Source organism: Aythya marila (assembly GCF_965140915.1).
Source record: "Aythya marila genome assembly, chromosome: 6".
In the NCBI taxonomy this organism is placed as follows: domain Eukaryota; kingdom Metazoa; phylum Chordata; class Aves; order Anseriformes; family Anatidae; genus Aythya; species Aythya marila.
In genome coordinates, this window is record NC_139047.1 from 23765324 (window position 1) to 23786472 (window position 21149).

The 21149-nt window shown below is 39.6% G+C and overlaps 1 protein-coding gene across 10 annotated transcripts in view; it reads right to left on the reverse strand.

Moving 5' to 3' along the window:
* KALRN (kalirin RhoGEF kinase) overlaps positions 1 to 21149 on the reverse strand; it is a 495524-nt gene that overhangs the window by 154041 nt on the left and 320334 nt on the right. For 9 of the 10 annotated variants that reach the window (XM_082764116.1, XM_082764119.1, XM_082764118.1 and 6 more), the window contains 6 exons: positions 20375 to 20570; positions 14447 to 14613; positions 8653 to 8772; positions 5603 to 5821; positions 2197 to 2346; positions 1133 to 1247 (listed from right to left, as the gene is read on the reverse strand). In XM_082764116.1, coding sequence (XP_082620242.1) covers positions 1133 to 1247; positions 2197 to 2346; positions 5603 to 5821; positions 8653 to 8772; positions 14447 to 14613; positions 20375 to 20570 — 967 coding nt within the window. The remainder of the gene's footprint in view (positions 1 to 1132; positions 1248 to 2196; positions 2347 to 5602; positions 5822 to 8652; positions 8773 to 14446; positions 14614 to 20374; positions 20571 to 21149) is intronic. The other variant, XM_082764117.1, reaches the window with a different exon arrangement.

A 21149-nucleotide genomic window follows, 5' to 3' on the forward strand; every position in this document is an offset into this window, starting at 1 on the left:
AGACATTTGACTTACAAAAAGACTAACAAATGAGCTGATTTCTAAACGTGTGAGTAATTTCAAAGAAACCCAGTGAGGAAAACTCACAAGCTTATATCAGGTGCATATTTAGGGACTCACTGAATGAGGGTTTAAGCAATTTCCCCAAGATTTTCAACTGTACAGAACAACTGTCCACAACACACACAAAAAAATATTTGACACAGTAGCAGGGAAAATGGACCAAAGCCAGATTAATACTGCAGAACTGGTATCAACAGAAAGGAATAAAAATAATCTTTTCAGACCCACCATTTTCACCCTCTGTCTTTAAGCAAGGCTTTTATCCCTCCCCCAGACATAATGGCTGCACTGCTACGGCTGTCTCTTTCTGTAGTTTGCAAGCCAGCCAATAATAATTAAAAATGCTTTAGTTCTGTAGGTTCACTTTGATTATTGTTATCAGTACCTTGCAGCATTGCTAACCACAGGTTGACAAATGATTAATTAAGCAGAGAAGTGAAAACATTTAAAACATCTCAGATGTATCACATGATTGCAAACTGCTCTTCTGGCCAAAGGAAAATTACAGGCAGGTATTTTTGCTGGTGATTGTTTGATGTGGTAGGGTGATTCCAGAGAAAAAAAAAAAAAAATGCAGATCCATCCTAGGACCAAACAAGCTTGGAGTTTTTTTGTTTTTGTTTTTGTTTCAGTGCTCAGCAGAAATGGGATGCATATGTGCTTTTTTATTTATGCTTTTTTAGATATTAAGACAAAACAGCATCTGATCATCACAGCTGACTAGTTGTGTAGTGAACAATGGCACAATGTCACTCCCATGCACTCCCCTGACAAGGGAAGCCAGAGAGAGCCCAAGTTTCAAAGCCCTTTCCTTTATTCCCCACTACCACTTGCAATAGCAGAGCTATGCATGAGAGCTTAGCAGAGGAGGGATCATCTTCTGAGAGGTCTCACTACCACTGCTAACAGTGTCAGGCATGTACATCATTTCAGTGAAAGCAGATGGCAAAACTTAAGGTGCCTTCTCAGCAAGCACAAACTTCAGGATGACAACAACTCAGAACTTAGCAAGGGAGGAGGAAGGATGCAAGGAAAACCTGTGATGCTGTCATTGCATCAGTGCACCAACCTTTCACTTGCTGTTCAGGCCCCCTGGTATGGCTTGCTACTCCAGGCATGCTAACATTGTTCCTGTGGATGTACTTGAGGAATACCTCGGCATTTCTTCGTGCCAGAGTGCAGGCCTAAGAAAAACAGCCCCCACCAAGAAAAGTTAGTAAAGATAAACACAGAAAGCAAAAGGGATTCAAGGGAACTGTCCAGTTATTTTGCAAGAAGTTCTCTTTCATATGGAAACACAGGGGCTTCAGTTAAGAGTCAACAAACCCAGCTAATAAACTAACAGCCTCATGAATGTATTAAAATACATGAGTCATTTTGAATTCAGTGCCTGGTTTTACATCTTAAGGCAAATTAATGACAATAATCAAGCAACTGGTTGCAAAGAGCTAGTACCTCACATACATTTTCAATCTAATCAATCCTAATCCTCCCTCAAGAAGAGTACTCGTTTCTTCCAAAAGTGTGCAATCTACAGGCATCGGTTCTTAAGCCATGCCTGTCAGACTAGTTTCACGTTGTACACCAGTTTTAGTGGAAGTGGGAAGCTGGCTGTCAGCTGACTTGTCAGCCTGTCAGCTCTGCAATTCTTAGCAAGCAACACCTGGAAGTCAGGAGGAAATCAGTCTCCATCCCAGTGCTGTGCTAGAGAGACACAGTGGCTTCAGTTGTTAGCAGTTTTTCAGGTATTGGCTTAGAAGACAGAGTCTGAAATTCTGTACAGTTTGTATAAGCCAGCACCAAAATACCATATAACATTTGTCATTTATAATGCTCCTTGTATGAAATTTTGAGAATAAATACTTTGAACCACCATAACAACTAGCATCCTCAACGTGCAATGCACACATCACCTAATTAGTCCTGATGACATCTCCTGGAGATACACATTGACGATAATGCTTATCACTCCTATTATATCAGTGTGAAATTAGCCTAGGGCTTATACAGACAGCCAGTATCTGAACTGGAATTACACCTCAGAGCCTTCTCTCAAACTTACCAACAGTGCCCTAAATTGACTACCTAATGGGGAGGTTTTTTTTCTGATTTATTACAGAACTAAAATGAGACCTTGAGAAAAGCCTCCTTCTGCTCCAGATGTTTGCTGATCAGCGGGATGACGTGGTCTATCTCAGCTGCTGGTCCAAGTTTATCTCGGCCTCCACACCAATCTTCATCCCGTCTGTATTCTTGCTCCAGGCTCTCTAATACACTGCACACCTGAAGCATGCCCAGAGCACAACAACTTAGTTATCCACAATCATAACAAGGAGGAACATATTCAGAAAAAGTCTAAAAACCAAAAACATTTCAAACCCAAATATTTTAGACTGTAGGCTATGGCATGGAGGATAACCAGGTATGAAACAGGCCCTGGACAGAATGATCTATTAGTTATTCTTGCCCACAGGGATCTCTACTGTTTGGGATGCAATTCATCTGGTTTAAGGGTGATAAATCCTTCTTCTCTTCCAATGCATAGCAGGGGGGAAGCTCAAAAGGTATAACCAAGGCAGGGGTCAGTCTGGTCCCTGTGGATCATTCAGGAAACAATCCCTATTCCAGAAGGGTGCTTTAGATGTGTTTAAATCCCACTGAAGTCAAGGGAATTAGCACATACTTGAAGAAAAACACATGCTTAAATACTTTCCTGAAACAAGTTCTGAAGCTGGAACTAATTCTCTTCAGCTGCATGTTAGCTGCTCCCTATACAGCTTTTGTAAAGACTTATGGATACCAATAGACATTAAATCAGTGTCGCAACGTAGGTGGATGCAGGTGTTCCACTGTACAGGGCTTACAGAAGGATCTTCTATCTTGGTTGAATAATGGGAATAAGGCAAATAAACCAGCACAGTCTGAAAGTTGTGTGTGCGGCAGCCTTGGACAAGGTTGAGTCTTTTGCATTGCAGATCCTGAAAATGACTCTCAGTGCTCTGTGCAGACACTGAAATATCTGTAAGTTTTCCTGACTGTTGGGGACTTTCCTCTTCTTTCCTAGAGGACTGTTCCTACATACTCCACTACTGAGATTACTGAAGATCCAGGCAGTTATTGCTGGGGTTCCAGCTAACCATGTTCACCCGTTTCTTGCTCACTCCTGCAATCTTTATATGAACAAAGATATAATTCAGAGGACCCCACACGCTTAAGAACATAGTTTAGAAGAGACTCTGGAACCACTCAATCCTCCCCACCATTACAGGTTATTTTCATAAAACTCCATTCATGAACACATCAAAATCCATTTTAAGACTGGTGAACTGAGGTTAACTGATTGACTTATCCTGCTGCCGGGCATTTGACAATCTGAAATCAGTTCCTTGCTTGGATGCAAACCAGCCCTCACCCTCAAACACTCGCTGGAGAGCAAATGCCCCATGTGTTATTTAGGCACAGAAAATTTCTGTTTTACATGTTGGTTCTTGAGAATTTTGATACTGTGCTGGGGTTTGGTGACTTAAAAGCAATGAAAGTAGATGGACTGCCTTGGGTCCACATCTTTGCAGAAAGACTGTTCCTGCACATACAGGTATCACCTCATTGTTAAGAGGATGAGAGAAATCATCAGGAAGCAGGCTGTAGATGAATTCAGTGAGAAACTGGACTATTTGAAAGCCAGGGCTGTACCACTTATACCATGAGTGAATTGGAGAAGACAGGCGTGAAGAAGTTTGGCTGGTTGTGACAGTCTCTCTGGCCACCCTTTTAGCTGCTTTTTGTAGATACTCAAGAGAACTCAGGATCCAATAAATTACTCAATCCACTGCCATGCAGCCAGGGACCAGACTGCTAAGGCCTGTAGGCCTGCAGCCTGAGAGAATGACAGACTGCTTGCAGCAGCAAGTTCATGAGCATTAAAGACAGAATGATCTTTGTCCAAACATTTGCTGAAGAGACACCACTCATGAATGAACTGGTGGGCACTGTAGCATGCTTGTCTATCACTTGGAGAAAGGAAGAGAGACTGAATTGATAAATGACTGGCTATGCATATTTTGGCCAGCACATTTGACTGTCTAAAGCACTAATGAATCCCTTAATGGCTTCCATTTCTCACAGTCCTCCACCAGCAGTAATTCTTTCCAATCCTGAGTGCATCAGGGACTGTAAATCTGTAAACCCTTCACAGGGAAGGACATTCATTATAAGGAATTAATTTATTTTAAACAGTCTTATAAATGCATTACACAATGACAACAAAAAGTGGCCCAAGGATCATCTACAGCCTCGATATTAAGGAAAAATTATCTTGGTCCATAATGACATACTTAGCTGAGCTAAAATACTTTCCAAGCCTGTTCTCTAATAGAGGAACTAACTGTGTGGTGGTAACAATAGAAATTTTAACGGAAAACATTGCTGCTTTTCACAAAACCGCAGGTTCCTACTGTTAACACAAGCTGCCTGGCTGCAGTAAATTACATCACACGAGGCCATTCAAGTATCCATAGCATGACACTAATTCTCACCACCAGCTACAGTGAAGTTGCACCTGTTTATGCAAGAGATGAATGATCCTATTGTACCTGCAGCCAACTGGATGTGGTTTACAATTCATGGATTCCTGGAACGAGGTACAGTTGTGTCAACATATGATGGTTACTGCCATAATTACCTGTGCTGCAGATGGGTTTCAGAGAAATCGCTTTGTATCTTGGCATCTTTTTTGGCATGGTGGTGTTTTACTACTATTGAAAACACTGGCTATTTCTGCTCACAAAATATTAAGTAATTAATGGTAAGCAGTTCTCAAAGAAATGAAGGTTTATATTCCTCAAAATGAACTCTGGTATAATGAGGACTTGAAAATAAGATGATAGGATTTCAGAAATTTTTCCCTTTGGGAAGGAGACAATTAAAAAAAGCTCAAAAATTATATTGTTTCAACACAGTTTCAATAAAAACTTTAAGATGAAAGTTACTGCATAATTCAAACTGCCTGTCTGAAATACAGTTTTGGCCAATTCAACCTTTAGTTTCCCTGTGTGGCTGAGTATTGCTATACCACTTGATAAAACATCTTTTTGGTTAATTTTGTTAATGCTGTACAATCCCTTGCTGGTAAAAGACCCTCTGCACTTGGGGTCAGAGTAAAAAACCCACATGAACCACCGCTGTCATAAGGTCGAGTGCAATCACATTGGTGTTTGTTAGCTGGGGGGCACCTGAGGACACACACGGCTGGGTCCTATTCTGGTGACAGAAAGCTTTGTTTGCACTTTGTGTGTGGACGATGTCAAAAGGCAAAAAAGCAGCTTTTTGGGGCAAGCAGGGCTGACCAAAGCCCCACACTTCCTGTTTCTGGGATTGCTCAAGGAAAAGGGACCAGATATTTGGAACAATTCATCATCCTAAAGGAGTAGAGAGACTACTGCCTCAGAGATCTTACTGAGACCTTCGCACTACACACTGGGAACTAAATGCAAGCCCGTAAGCAATTGCCATGAAATGGACACAGCACTGCTCATCTCACCTGCTCAGAGGTTTTATAGAAAGCCACTGAAGCATTGACCAGTTTGAGCCTGTCCTCCATCTTCAGCATCAGCTGTTGCCAGTGCAGGGCCACCTTTTCAGCACATTCTCTGATGGCATCAGCATCATAATGCCCTGCCTGCAGCAGAACTTCGGCTTTCTGCTGGACCTGCAGGGCACTCTGGTGTGTCTTCTGTAAGGAAGTGGCATGAAACAGGGACTGTGTATGAGGGGAGGAAAGAGAGGTTGTACAGATGTGCCAGATTTATGGTAGAAAGGTGGAGCGAGGTGTGAACATGGAGATGTGAGAGAGTGAAACATTTTCAGAGTTATCTCCAGTTAATAGTTACTTTCCGCAAAGCATTTTAGTTTCAGTTATTCACACACATTTACAACATTATTAAAGCTTGGGACAAGCAAGCATTGGCCACAGTGGGTTAGCTCCGCTGCACAGCTACTGCCCCATGGGCAACAACCTGAGGCAAGGGGGAGAGTCCTTGTAGATCCCCTGTGGCAATCCCAGTGCAGGGAGCTACCGTGCTGAGCTCCCACCCTGCCTGTACTCAGTGCTGACTGCATCCCACACAGTCTGCAGGCACAACGAGTTTCCAAACTACAGGCCGAATCACCCTGATTTGACTCTTGCCAGGCAGTTTGCTGGCATCAGCAGCTTTCCTCATGTATGCAATTGTCCTGTCTGCAGGATACAAAACGTTAAGCCAGGAAACATGAGGATGCCTTACAGGGAACACTGCTGCACCACGTAAATTAAAGATATTAGGAACGGCTTTCATCAACAAATGTTGAAAATACTATTTGGGCCAAAATGACAAAAAAAACCCTTCCCCATTATGATAATGTTTCTTTAGTCACATATATATACATATATATATATATATATATATATATAACAGCATGAACTATGTCACAGATACCAGTTCAAATAAGATAGGTTTCAGACAGTTCACTCACATTGGACTTATATTGTGCTACCTTTAAGGGCAGAACTCGGAGGGGAGTCAAGCTATTTTCCACACCTTTGCCCAGTTGACTCAGTTGCAGGCAGGACTGATACATCTGCCCCATTCCCCAGCCTGCATCAGTGCCTCTCAGTTAACCAAATGGTGGTTACACCTTCCTTTGTAGGTTATTGAGGGGAAAACAGCCCCTGTCCCTTCCCAGCTCCTAAGTAATTGTGTTCAGGTTTAGCCCAATATTTGATTTTAATCTTCTGAACAGAAGCCCTAAAATCTCCCCCAAACTCCTCTGTTCTGCATCCCATTTGTAACTGCTGCTGACAAATTCTCATGTGATACATTTATGATCTAATCCTTGAACCTGGAAAGAAGCTTGAAATCATCTGGTAATACATTGATGAATAATGCAATGTAGAGAAAGCTATTAGCAAAAAAAAAAAAAAAAAAAAAAAAAAGGATTAATACTTGGCAGAAACAGTTAGGAAGATGTTCAAGAACAACTGGTTAAATTTAATATCCAGCTGCTTTACTGATGTTAGAGTCATAATACTTGTTTTAAATAGACTTTAAAGGACTTTAACTGAAAATCAATACCACATCTAGCGTGCCTTTAGAGGACTGTCTGCCCTGCATGCTTTGCTGATCTCTTCCCCATATTGAGCTTTAAACACTTGAAATATTTAATCTAGTGTTTTCTGCCTTTGAAAACTTATTTTCCCCATACTGTGGTGTAACCCTCTTCTCCCTCTGTGATTTGCATTTACCACCAAATACAAGCACTTGCTCAATGGCAGCAAGCTGTGATAACACAGCTGGTGGGTGTCTTGTCCCCAACCGCTGCCTGGTGATGGCTGCCAAGACGTGGTCAGCAAGGCTCAGTACCAGCCAGCTCATACAGAATTGATAGAAAACTTCTTTCCATTCCCTTAGGAGCTACAGCAGCTGCTCCTTCCTTACTGTGAATGGAGCTGGATCAAAACAGGTCATTTACAAAGATTTAAACTCTATACTTACTAGCCACACTATAATGTATACTGACTGCTTTGAAGTTTATCAGAAGACCAAATGACAGTTTTTTCCCCATAATCTGGGCATTTTTTAAAATCTCCATTATGGGAATATTATTCTCATAGTGTATTTTTTATTTTTATTTTTCCCCAGACACATATAAACCACAGAAAGTGATTTGCCAACCTGTTCTTTTGCTTTGTAAAAAGGTAACAATTAACACGGAAAACTGGGGAAGCATATGCACCTTGATAAGCAGGAACAGGAGAAAGTAATGTACCTCCTTACACATAATTGGAGCGAGCACACCCTGTGAGTGTAGGATGTGTTCATAATAGCAAGGGTACATGAAGAACTGAGCCAAACTATGAGTTCTGAAGTCCCCTGCTCAGGGGAGCGGATAACTTTCCACTTCTTATCCAAAGCACAGCAGCTCAGAGGATGTGCTATTACTCCTGACATGTCCTGACACCATGATGGAGGCAAATGCACTGGCTCACTATTGGTTTTCAAGAGCCATGTCAAAAATGTGCTCCTCCTGGGCAAGCAGGGGCATGAGCTCATTTCAGCAGGCAATTCTTAAGAATCACCCCTGTTGCTTAAAGCAAAGGTGTTTGAGAATGTGGGTTTGAATGAAAATCTCCTCTGCCACCAACAACAGAGCCGCTGAATCAAACAAAGATTACAAGTGAGAGCATTATCCAGAATCAAAGATATTCATACGTGAATGCTCTGAAATGATCTGACTTCATGAACTTCTACCATTTTCAGATCACTTTGTGAATTTTAATCTTATTGTTTTTTACCAAAGAAATTATCAGACATGTGAGTGTCATTTTCATGATTGGAAAGGCTGATATTTGACAGCAGAAGAATTAGCTGCAGATGATAAATAATTTATCTCACTACTAACCTCCATCTACTTTATGAGTTTAATGGTAGGATGACTTTCTAAAATTTTTACTCTTTTTCCTCCTTCAAGCAAGCAACGACTGATGCCCAAGAGATAACTTTTTGCATGCTGTACAGCTGGGATGAAGAAACAAAGTTAATTTATTTGTATTACCTCTATGGCCAGCTGAAATTGTTCATGCTCTCGCTGGAGCTGCTCAGCTTCAGAGAGGGAGCTTGCATTGACAAGGCTTGCATTCAGCATTGATTCACCATTCCGGATCCAGCCAAGCACCTGCAAAGAAAGGATGTGCTTAAAGGATGCTTCCATACAAAGGTTTCTGTAGTCAGCTATCAAAAAATAGCTCAGCCTAACAGAAAGGTACTTTGCCCAGTGTGGTCTCAGGCTGAATCAGTGAGGAGAAAGAAATCCTAGGATAAGGACTCAGTGACAGAAATTGTCAGAGGGAAAGATCTTACTGCAGAAGCTACTGATTAAGGAACCAAATACCAAAATATTTACGTGGATATTCAGATGGAAAAGAGCTTTCATTTCAAAGGTCTGATCACAAAAATGAATATTCTCCTGTGCAAATACCCCAGGGCAAAACCACAAAGTACACTAAGGGGTATTTGAAATAAAACATAAAGATCTCTCTCCTTTTTGAATTTCCACCTGGAATTATGGACCCTGCTGGGTCATGCTGCAGCTTCCTTCATTCTTGTGTTTCTTTCATGCAAAAGTCAGAGCTTGGGGGTAAGGAGAAGATGCAGCTGGTTTCATCTGGCACGTAGTTAAGATGCAGTTGGAGTTTCTGTGCACATGCAGAACTAGGAAGAAACTCCATGTCTTGCATTTTATATTTAGTCAAGAGGCTGTACTTCAGGGATGTTCAGATTATTTGTAGACATGCAATGCATGCTGTTATGACTACAGAATCAAACACTAAATGTAGGTAATTAATCTATCAAGCTCTTATTTATTTATTTAAACAGCGACACTTTCTACTATTTTAAGGCATGTTTTTTGAAAATTAGCAACCCACACGCATGTACAAGTTCTCTGCTGTGTTGGCTCAAAGCCTATTTTCTACCTGTGTGGGTGTCAAATTATTCCAATAAAGCCAGCAAGTTGCTGAATTCAATTCACAGATGCACAGGAAATCCTGACTGCCCAGGCACTGCCCTAAATTTAGCTTGTGATTTACAAAGCTCCCAAATTGACTTTGCTGCAATATTCTACACGGCAATTTCCCTTTTGTGACATAATTTTCATCAAGTGATCCATTAAATTGTCTGAAAGAAACAGGGATTTTCTGTTGTTTTGTTTTTGATCCCTGCATCAAGTATCACCCTACTTGTGGCCATTCAATTCCCTGTGGGGTAGGAAAATGAGTTTTCCCTAGGACAAAGAAAGAGGAAACATTTACACATGTATCTGACCCTAATTTGTAGGAAATTACATCTGCTCAGTATAACAGTGTGGAAGATTTCATTTGTCAGCTTTCTGTCTTTCATCAGCAGGTATTATTGATCCTGTGGGAAATGCAACAAAGATTTAAAGGAAAAGAAATCGGGTTATCATGTGGCAATCTTTTTGGCTAGCATTTTGTATAATCCATCAGAGAAGAAAGCTACATTATTACCCACTCACTACATGGTACCAAAAGCTGAAGTTAACCAAAAGATGGCTGTATCTGAAAAAGGCTTGAGGAGAGTATATCATAAAGCAATGCATCATTTTACACTTGATATATTGCGATATATCCTGGCTTAGGCCGTTTAGACTGTAAAAAAATACTGAGTCTGTATGCTAAAAATGCAGCAACTGAATTGATTTTTTTTTCCCCCCAAGCAATATAATCAGTACATGACAGGGTCCTCTGGGCAACAGCTTTCATTTGATCTGAAATTTTCAAAACTTGTCAAAGAGATTTTGGTACAGATTTTATATAAACATCCATGTTTCCAAAAAGACAAACAAAACAAAACAAAACAAATAAACAAAAACACTGGAAGCCTCAGTCTTAAAAAAAAGAACTAAACTAGTAAAAAGCTAATCGACAAGTTTGAGTAAGGAGGAAGAGGAACTATGCAACTGAAAGCAGCAAGGTTTCCTCCAGTGTTAATGGATGTGCAGATCACTCTTTACAACTGTCTCGTTAACTCAGTAACTTGCAGAATGAAGTACTCCGGGTCAGGCCTGAGGTTCTCCATCCTGAAAGCCTCTCAGAGCTCTTCTTGACCAAGGCTGCTGCCACCTCCGTTGTGTCCCCCACATCCTCCCCAAAGAAAGTGGGCTCAGACACTCACTGTGGGACCCCTGCACTCCCTCTTCCAGACCCAGTGAGCACCCAAACCCCAGCAGATTTTGTCTGAAAGAACTTAAATAATCCCGTTCTACCTCCAAAAGTGCAACACTTAAATGTCAGTACCTCATCTGGGATTGTATCAGCTTTTTCCAAAATAATGTTTTCCTGTTATTTTTTTTTCCTCTTTTTGCGTGCATGTGGTTTACATACAAAGAAAACATTTTGTGGCGTATCTAAAGCTTCCTTAAGTCGAAGTGCAAAATCCAGTCACCTGCAGAGCTTTTTATTGTACCTCTATTTTGGAAGTAAACCGTGAAATGACTGGGAGAGAGCATTGTACTGGGTCTGTCTGGAATGTTAACTTTCCCACACATTTGTATCTGGTTAACAAGAACTTATATGGTGCTCTACACCTTTTCATTAAAATACATATAGAAGCTGCTAATACAGCACCAAAACACGTCTCTGGTTGTTGCATTTATTAATAGATTCACCACTATCTGGGAATGCACAGGCAAGCCAATGATTTAAGGATGCTTTTAAACAGACACATCCTACAAATCACAGATTTTATCAACTTTATAGAAGCAGTGATTAAATAATCCTGGAGTTAAATAAATCTCCAAAGACTCTTAAAAAAAAGCCTAACCATTTTCTTTACAATGGAGAAACAGAAATGCATTAACAATGACTTACATAAAAGCCACGTCTTCCTGGAGAACAACTTCAAGGCATGGGTTCTCTAACACAGCAACCACCACAGTTCTGAAACAATTCCCACCTGTGTCTCTAATTTTCTTAAAACAGACTGCTTTTGGATAAGGCTCCACCGTAATTAAATAATAGTTCCAAATTCTTATAAGATTAATACCCTGAAACTCTGACATCTTCACTGAGCACAGCATCAGAACTTACAGGAAAAAAAAAAAAAAAAAAAGTGAGGCACCTCATGTGCAACCTTCCTTAAGAAACAAGAGCTCTGCATCCTGTAGTGAGTCTCTCTGCTGGTTTACTTTAGTCAGAACTCTTCTCTTGATGTTCCTAAAAAAGGCTTTAAGGCCTTGATAATGACACAAGTCAAATTAGGTTGGAACAGACTTTTAAGTTTAAAAGGCAAAACAATGTAAGAGAACCTTTTACATCTCTGATCCCTTTGAAGATTCTCTGAGTGGCTTTTACCAGGAAAGACACCACCACCAGCAGGGACACCTTCTGGTAAATTTCAGTCATGTTCAAAACTGCACTCCAGTTTTCAGGAACTTTGTGACATATTTGCATGGGGAAAAAACAACAAGAAGAAACCCAACACCAGAACAAAAAAAAGAAGTGCATTCGATATACCTTGAATGACTGGTTTCCATCATCCTTTGGGCATATCTACCTGGAAGCAAATCTAACGCTAAAATACCGAAAATGGATGAATAATGGCCATGTGAAAAAAATATCCAAAATTCATTTAAAAACAACCTGGTAAGTAATTATAGTGGTACACTGTGACAATATCCGGGGCTATATTACAGGAAGTTCAACACTTATCAAAAAAGAAATAAAACTACAGACAAGAAGCAAGAGATTTTGGAAGCCAAATATCTGCAAGCACAGCACTGGAGAGTTTGTTTTTTAAATTGATCTCCACAACTCTATTCTACTATTACTTTTATGTGAGCAATCCAAGCTCTGTAGTTTCTGTCGAAAATGAGTGGGGAAAGTGAGTGGAAATCAGTCTTGGGAAGGGTATTTCTAAATAACAAAGAGTTTGTGAATCACTGGTCTATACTATTTCCAGTCTAAAGCAGTTCACAGAACATCTCACTTTGAATTGTTCTGCTTTAATGGCCTCAAACTTTGATTCATTGTCCTGGCATTCGAACCCTTGGTGCATATGATTTAAAGCAGAAACCCCTCCTAAACGAGACTTAAATAGATAGAGACAGTTAAAAGACTTTGCATTTCCATGAGCCATTACATCAAAATGCAAACACATGTACACGTAGCAGTCTTGACCGATTTTCCTATGTCAGCAGAAGTTAACCACCACTCCAGTAGGTGTCTTGTGGCAACCAAATCTCAGCTGATTTGCAAGAGTGAGTGCAATTTGGTAATGAGATCATCCATCGTCTCAGATGCATTAAAATGAAAGTGAAGGAAATTTGGACCAGACTGGAGATGAACTACAAGCCAAAATCAATATATTTCCCAATTTCGCTAAATGGTTGGGAATATGACTCATCTACAGGAAACCAAATAGATAGGGCACAGATATATTTTAACTTGGCTCTTTTCAAGAGAAACTGTAGCTGTGGTAATTTATAGGTTAATAAGAAAAGGAGTCCGTAGCATTCAGCTGAACAAATAAAATGATTCTTCACTATTGGTTTGGTGAAAGGTCACAGTAATAAAGATTCTGATAGTCCCAAGCTATGTTAAGAAAATACTAATTCAAGGCAGCTGTATGTTCTCTAACAGTAAGTATTAGATATTTCAGTCCTAAAACCACTTCCTTTGGTTAGATTTTGATTTGTAGAATAGTAGAGCCCAACAGATACTTGACAGTGAGGCAAGTAACATAAAGTACCTGCAGAGAATGCTACACTGCCACTGCATGGCTCCAGGAACAGCCGCCGGGCTGGCTGACCGAAGCAGCATCCTGGGTCAATAGGGTTACAGGGATTTGGTCAGCTAGCAATAGCCTGTATTTTTTGTATTTTTTCATTTTATTATTTATTTATTATTTTATTTTTTAGCATTTATTCTTTTAGTACTTAGCTATTAAGTAGTGTATAACAAGCATCAGGAACCTATGGAAAAAAAGGATTCTCTGCACATTAACATGGTGACTATGAATATCACAGTGTCTCAAGAAGAAAGCCAAAGTACGCTGTAGAGCTCTGGAACTTTGTAAGGAGGGTCTTTTCAATTTATCACAAACACAAATCAACTGCATTTTCAAAATCAAAATTCAGGACAGTTCCATGTTAGTTTCAGTTATAGTTGCAAAATATTCAAATCAAAGTGGGCTTTGAAAGCACGAGAAAACAAAGAAATGCAAGGCATCCAAATGAAATATTAGGGGGGAAAACAAGGGAGGCAGAACATGATTGCCTAAGCTAGAATGAAATCTGGAGGAAAAGCAATATAACAATACCAAGATGGTTAAGCAAATCCTAGGATAGAGACCACAAATTGAAGTTTTTATCTGACCCAGAAGATTTTAAAGGATCCTACAGGTCAACAGATGTGTAGCAATAACTTAAAATGTGAAACTACTGTAAGGCCATGCTTAGACATCACTGTTCAGTTATCCTTTGCTTTGGGCCAATTCTACATAATAACTTCAGTCTGGATCCCATATGAAATCATTGTACTCCCAAAACACAGGCTTTGAGGCACATTCCAGTTGAGAAGATAGGGTGTCCGTTCTGCATGGAGTTCCCATAACTATTCATGAAGCCTCACATACACGCAGTACAAGGAACAGAGCCCTTCATTATTTGTAAAAGGTCATGATGCAATCTGTCAGCAAATTAAGTACTGCTAAGGAAAAAGGGATTAAGATTGTCCACCTAAAGGTGAGTGACTTGGCAGATAATGGTTTAGCATGTGCTATAATGGTTGAAAACCCATTTAAGACCCGGCAGCATGGTTAAAAACTCTCACCTGCTTGACCTCAGCCTGTAGGTGCCGAAGCTGTAGGCACTGCTCTAACCTCTTGTGAGTTTGGTCAGCATTAAGCTCCAGCTCATGCTGTTTCTCATGAAGGAATTCCAGCAGCTCTTGAACTTGTGTTGCAAGATCAATGTCCTTTTCACAGATCAGCTCAATGCCTACAACAGAACAACATGCAGACAGATCATTACACTTACCTGCAATTCTAGTTGCACAAACATTTTTTGCCACCTAACACATTGATTTGTAACTCGTTTAGTAATTCCTTCTCACTGAACTCTCTCATCGTCAGTATTTGGCCTGTCCAGTTTCCTATTCTGCACCACTACATCTTTTCTACAATGTAGTGTTTCTCTGGTAATCATTGCTCATCTCACCCATCAGCAATTGACTAAGAGAACATGATTTAACCATAGCTTTGCTCAAAAACTTGTGTGAACATTAAATTAAAAAAAAAAAAAAGGCAGAAATTCTCTCTTCATTACAGTAAATCATTAACCTATACTTTACAAACGCATGTTGAAAAAAACTTAGAAGAGGAAGAAAGAAGTGGAAGAAATTAGAAAAGTGAAATAAAGTAAATTCTAGTCACCAGATTTACAATAGTGCCCACGAGTAGTTGGAACTCCACAGGGCAAACAACTTTTCCATCTGAGGACTTTCGGGGATCATTAACAACAACTTAGTTTAAACCAACCTGTAGTTCATTCAGAATTATTCCACAGAGTGACTTTCATCCATTCCTCACATACCAGATAAAAAAGGCTGCCTTGTACCACGTTTTCTGTTCCTTGCATCTTGCATGAAAAGGATAAACTCTCGAATGACCTGGCCTGATCTCACAGCTGACCCTAATTTGATCAGAGGCTGAAAGAGGTCCTGAGGTCCCTTCCCACCTCCTGAATTTTCTTGTGACCCTATGAGCCTTGCGAGTGGTAGTTATATGAAATACAAACACAGAGTGTCACATATTCCTTCTTGGTATGATAGCATTGGTGAGTACATTACAAGTGTAATTGGGAAAGTTTGGCCTGGAAGAGTTATGATGTCATCCTACGTTACTGTAATCCCTTATAAACTAATAAAGACCCGACTCTTCCCTTACTGAGGTCTACTGGAATTTTGCCACTGGCCTCAGTACAGGGAGGATCAGGAACCTAATAAGAAAATAATCAAATTGCTGTAATGCTGAGAAAACACTACACTTTTCTCCAAAGCCATTTGACTCCATGGAATATTAGGACATTAAAAAAGAAATGTGTTAATTAGAAGCTTCTGTACAAAGGCTGGAGATAATTTTTAAAATCCATTTAAAAAGATTTATTTTCTTTCCCCTTTATCCTCCTCAGAGACTCGTGACTTTCATTCTCTCTCACAGTGGTATCCACAGAGGACAGTACACAAAATAAATATGACCTGATGATTGACTCTATCCTCTTTTTCCTGCTTTCTGGTTTTATCAGGAAAAAAGCACATGGGAACGCAAGGGATTGGCTTATTCCCTTTCCCGGCCAAAACAAAACAGTTTTTTCATTACCAAATAAAGCAGAATGGCCCCTGGCTTCTCATTTAAGACCTGGAAATTTAATATATGCTTCTATTCTTAGGAGTGAAGTTCCTTTCAAATGCCAGACATGAGGCATCGTTGTTACAATTAGCCTGCGTATGGCTCTGTATCCTTAGGACATGACGGGCTTTTCATACGCTTGACTTCACCATACCTATAAGATATTAAATGCACGGTTTTCCTCCGTGCAAACTCAGCTGGTATGGTTTTGATTGTGCTAACTCATCAGCGGCAACCAGTGAACTGACTGGGATGCTATCCAAGGGCAGCCAGCACTCCCCATGATGAATGATCTGCCCTTTCTTGCTTGTCATATGTCACACAGATTTATTCTGCAACGCCAGTGCATGCAGCGAGAACACTTATTCTTCTCAAAGATTGGTTTGCAAATTGGAAAGCTTTGCTTTCAGAATAATTTCATACATAAAATCTTTACATTGTGTTTTGATAGACAGAAAAGCACAGATGATTTTCTGATAAAACTGAACTCAGTTGCCATTTTTTTCTCATGTCTCAACCATTGCAGCAGATATGACATGAAGGATAATGAATTTAATATGTTTTTTTTAAAAGATATTTACAAAAAAAAGTACCCACATTGGTCAGCATCCTACAAGACGTACGTGAGTTACAGCTGAGCTATTTGCAGTGTGACATACTATTCAGTGTAGGGAAGTGGTATTGCTTTTTGACCTGTACAAAGCTCTTCTGAAGTTCTTCTGAACCTGTTTCTTAGACCAAACTGTTACAAGCCTGTAACTGAACAGCACACTCTCCTCTTTATTGCAATATGTATTTTTTATCCCAGAAATGACATCACAGCCAAAAAGAAACAGATTTGCATTTCCCTTTTAAGTGATGCAATGCTGGGAAAAGACATGAATTATGTTAGTTTGACACCCAGGACACAAAAGGGCTTTGAATTTTCCACATAACAGGCAGGGATTGTGTAAATTACCCTGACATCAGTTTTTCAGTGTATTTCAGGCTAGGCTTAGAGAAATTGCTTCTAACACATAAAAAGCTAGCTCTGTAAACCTTGAGTGACACCTGACTGTGGTGCTCATGGTGACAATGATATTAACAATGCAAATGGACATTAATAACAAAATAAATATGTGTTGTCAATTAATCAGCTATCAGAGTGTAGTTGCTTTTAGTACCTAGAAGCAGATTGACTGAGGGACATATGATAATGAATGTGACATGAACGTGTCATCACTGCCGCTTGGGTTGAGGTTTTAAACCACCCATGAACTGTGATCCTAAACTCTCAGAAATCTCCAAGCTGCCTCTTTTGGAAACACCAGGCCTTTTAATTTATCAAGATAGACACCCAAAAATCAATATCCATTTTTGAGAATTTTTGCACACAGATCCCCTTTAATCAGGGGATACTTTGATGTATAGAGCTGCAATCAAACTGGAAAAACAGAATATAGACTCATTGAAATAAGAACTGATGAGTCATTAAGAAGTCCAGTCTTTCTGAGAATACTGTTACAATATTCTCTAATGCAAACCTCTTTCCTGAAGGACACTGGTATTAGTCAGACAGGAAGACAATTTGAAAGTACTGCAAAATTTCAGAAAACACGACTTGACTTTCAGATCTTACATATTCCCTAACAAAAACAAACATTTATTTGAGTTTCAAAAGAGTTTTTTAACATTCAAAGAGTTATAATTCTCATTGTGAAAAACAGGCTAATCTAAAGCAGGCTCATCCACAAGTGCTGGACTAGTGGAAGAAAACATGGGACATCACTCTGTGCTGTATGGCATTTTGGAAACAGTGGACTTGCACAGATGTGGAACATACACAGATGCCCTGTATATCTGGATGGATTCTGACATGGTCCATTACTGGACAACTGGATTTACTGTACCCACACCACAGTGTTCATAGAGAATTCCAGGTACTCCACAGCCTGAGAATCACTGCTCCAAATCTGCATGAGATGTGCAAAAAATCATGGGCACATGTCTAAAACCTTTATGTACCTGCACAAGGTTTTCAAGTGAAAAAGGCGTCATGCATGCATGGAAAAAAACCTGGATGTAATTTTATCTGACAGACTTACTAGCTTAAGGACCTCCAAGACAAACTCCAGAACGATCAAAATTGAATCTGGTTTCTGTGTGACATGTTAAAATGAATAAAGCTGAAAGAGAACTACATGGAAGGGAAGAAACCTCAGGCGATAAAGAGTGCCTGATTAGGTGGAATGTCCCTGAAAAATCACCATTTTTTTAAATGTTTTAACTTCTATGGCTGTAGCTGAGTTTTGATTGTAGCAGTGGTGACACTGTACAATGGGAAGCAGCAATAGCAGTTGATTTCCCAGAACCCCTACAAGTTCACAGCTCTGACAGTAAGAACAATCATCCCTTAACTTCTGCACTGAGTGACTGTGATATAGGATTTAGCAAGACGGAGTAAAATTAAATGATTTTTTTATGGACTACAGCTTTCCTTTATTAAAATAAGAAACAGTAGGGTCCCAGGTGTAATCTCTCTCCCTTATTTTGCCATTCTCCCATCATTTAGCATTCTGCACAAGGCAGACGTGACCATTACCTTTGATTAACTACAGTTACTGTGCATCCCCATGAGGCTTCCATTTCCTTGCCTTTGGGAGCAATGGATTCTTATCAGGTAGACTTTATAGAAAGAGATCTTAGATAATCTTATAAAAACATTTTAAAAGTCACTTCATCTAGCTGTTGATCTTTTGTCTGCAATCAAAAAAAAAAAAAAAAAAAAAGCAGGCCCTGAGACTCCTGACTGTTCTCTGTTCTGGATCATATTCTGTACCTCCCACAGATTCCTACTCATATTAAGATGCTTCCAAGATGTACTAAAAAAAAAAAAAAAAAAAAAAAAAAATTAAAAAAAAAAAGCATACTAACTGATGTATTAGGACTAATTTGTTACCCCAGAAAGCAAGGGTGCTGAAGCACAGGGCCAGACACAGTGTGGGCAGATCTCCTACAAGCTTACACACATGGTTCACACAATGCACCGGCTTGTCTAGTTCACAACATACTCTTGTAGCAATCTTAAAGCCTCTGTTGAGTGCAGCCTGCCAAATCAGGCTGAATACTGCCAATTTTTTTTTTTTTTTTTAAAGGTGGGTGCCTAAGGGTAAAATGTTTGCCAAAGAATAAAACTATAAAAATCTTTTTTTATGTTGAAAGTGCATATGGGGAGGGAAAGAACGGGAATCACTCTTGCTTTGCACTCTTTCCAGACATTCAAGAAGGTTAAAACGCTTTGCAAGTAACATTCACTTCTGGGCTTTATGCAGTGATTAATTTGAATGACAACACTCTTTTTTCCAAATGCAGAATGCAAGGACACAAAAATCCTGATTCATAGGATGTCTTGGAAACAGGATCTTACTGCTGAGAAGCAGAGTAGAAGTACCAGACAGACTCCCAATCAACATGAATCAAGTCTGTCACCTAAAAGCACATGCCAAAGGTTTTTTGCATCCAACTATTTATCTTTAACTTTCAAATGCACATTGAAAAGGAAAATTCCAGTACCATTTATCATATTGCCTTTTTATACACAAAATAATTCCAATTGGAGCTGGCTGGAAACAAGAATTCAATTCCATGGTACATTTCAAGGCTCTCATATTTGGATTATTTTCCAGAGGGCTTCTGGATAACTAGCTCCTCTCTCCCTCCACCTCTCTCTGTCCCTTGGGCATGTCTGCACCCAGAAACATGGCACAGGGAAGGGATACTCAAGCGTGAGGAGAACCGAGTTAGCACATCTGGTCAGCTTGCCTCCGGATAAAATCTAGTTGCAGAAAGGTTTACAAGCTTAGGAGTCTAGAGCAGCTAGAATTTATCCAGACCTGAGGTCAGACTGGCCAGCTCAAGTATTCATAACTCATGACTACCTGCAGTGCTTGTTCTGGAGCTGGTACAAGGACAAGTGTCCTTACCTGTGTAATGTGTCTTGCCCTCTCCTCTCCCTCCATGTTGGAACTGACAACAAACTCCATCCTGCAGTTGTAAAAGTTTCCAAATGGAACTTGAAAGTCAGCTTTACTTTCACACTGAGTTTTGTTTTCAAAGAAACAGCAATTTCTGACTTATAATCCTGAATCCAAAATTTCCCCAAACTTATGGAACAGTTCTGGGTGTGGAGAGACACCTATAGGCCAGAGTGGCTCATGTTAAAAGTTGAAGTATTTTGTATGTAGTGGGGTACTTTTGTTTGATATACAGGATTTTTATTTATTTATTTTTTATTTTGTGTGTGTGTGTGGGGGGGGGGGGGTGGTTCTTTTGTTTCTTCTCATATAAAACAGAGAACAATTTTTTCTGCTGACCTGAAGCCTGGACCTCCATGATGTATTGGTGTAAATCTTGCCCTTGTTGGATGACTTCAAAGGTCATGTTGTTCATGGCCAATTTCCGCTCAGTGTGACGCTGCAGACGTTGCTCAGCCAGAGTGAGGTCTTCAGTATTGAAATCATTCATTTGTCTCAGCAGATCTTCATTCCAGGCATCTAACTCTGCTGTAACCTTCATGGGCAGAAGATAAGACACTGTAAGCACTCAAGAGCAATGAAAAATCTTACTTTCAAACTGTGTATGGATCACTGAAATACTTCACATTTTGAATGTGATCCAGAAACCCCCAAACCACCGCCTCAATACACTCTAGATTCTGCCCATTTAATGGTCACAGTTAACATTTTACTTAGGCAAGGATCAATGGAAAGATGATCAGTCCAGCGAGAAATCTGACAACTTCTTTTTCCCTTCCACATTCCACTGTAAGAAAAGACTCACTGTATTCACATGGGTGGTAGAGATAGTGCTTATGAATAAATTCAAATTTAAATTAAGAAATAATGCTGTCAGAATTGCAAAAAAAATTTGACACCTGTGATTACATAATCGCCAAATTGCCTGAATATTTCTAAAAATTTCTTGTAGCACACTATGTGTTACATACTACAGATGGGAATATTTTTTATTATTATTGTTTATTCTTTTTCTTCATAGAATTTAAATTATAAGATGCTTCCATTAAGCTCTAAAACAGGGATAAATAATACATTTGCAGAATATATTATAATACTATGTTGTTATAAATTA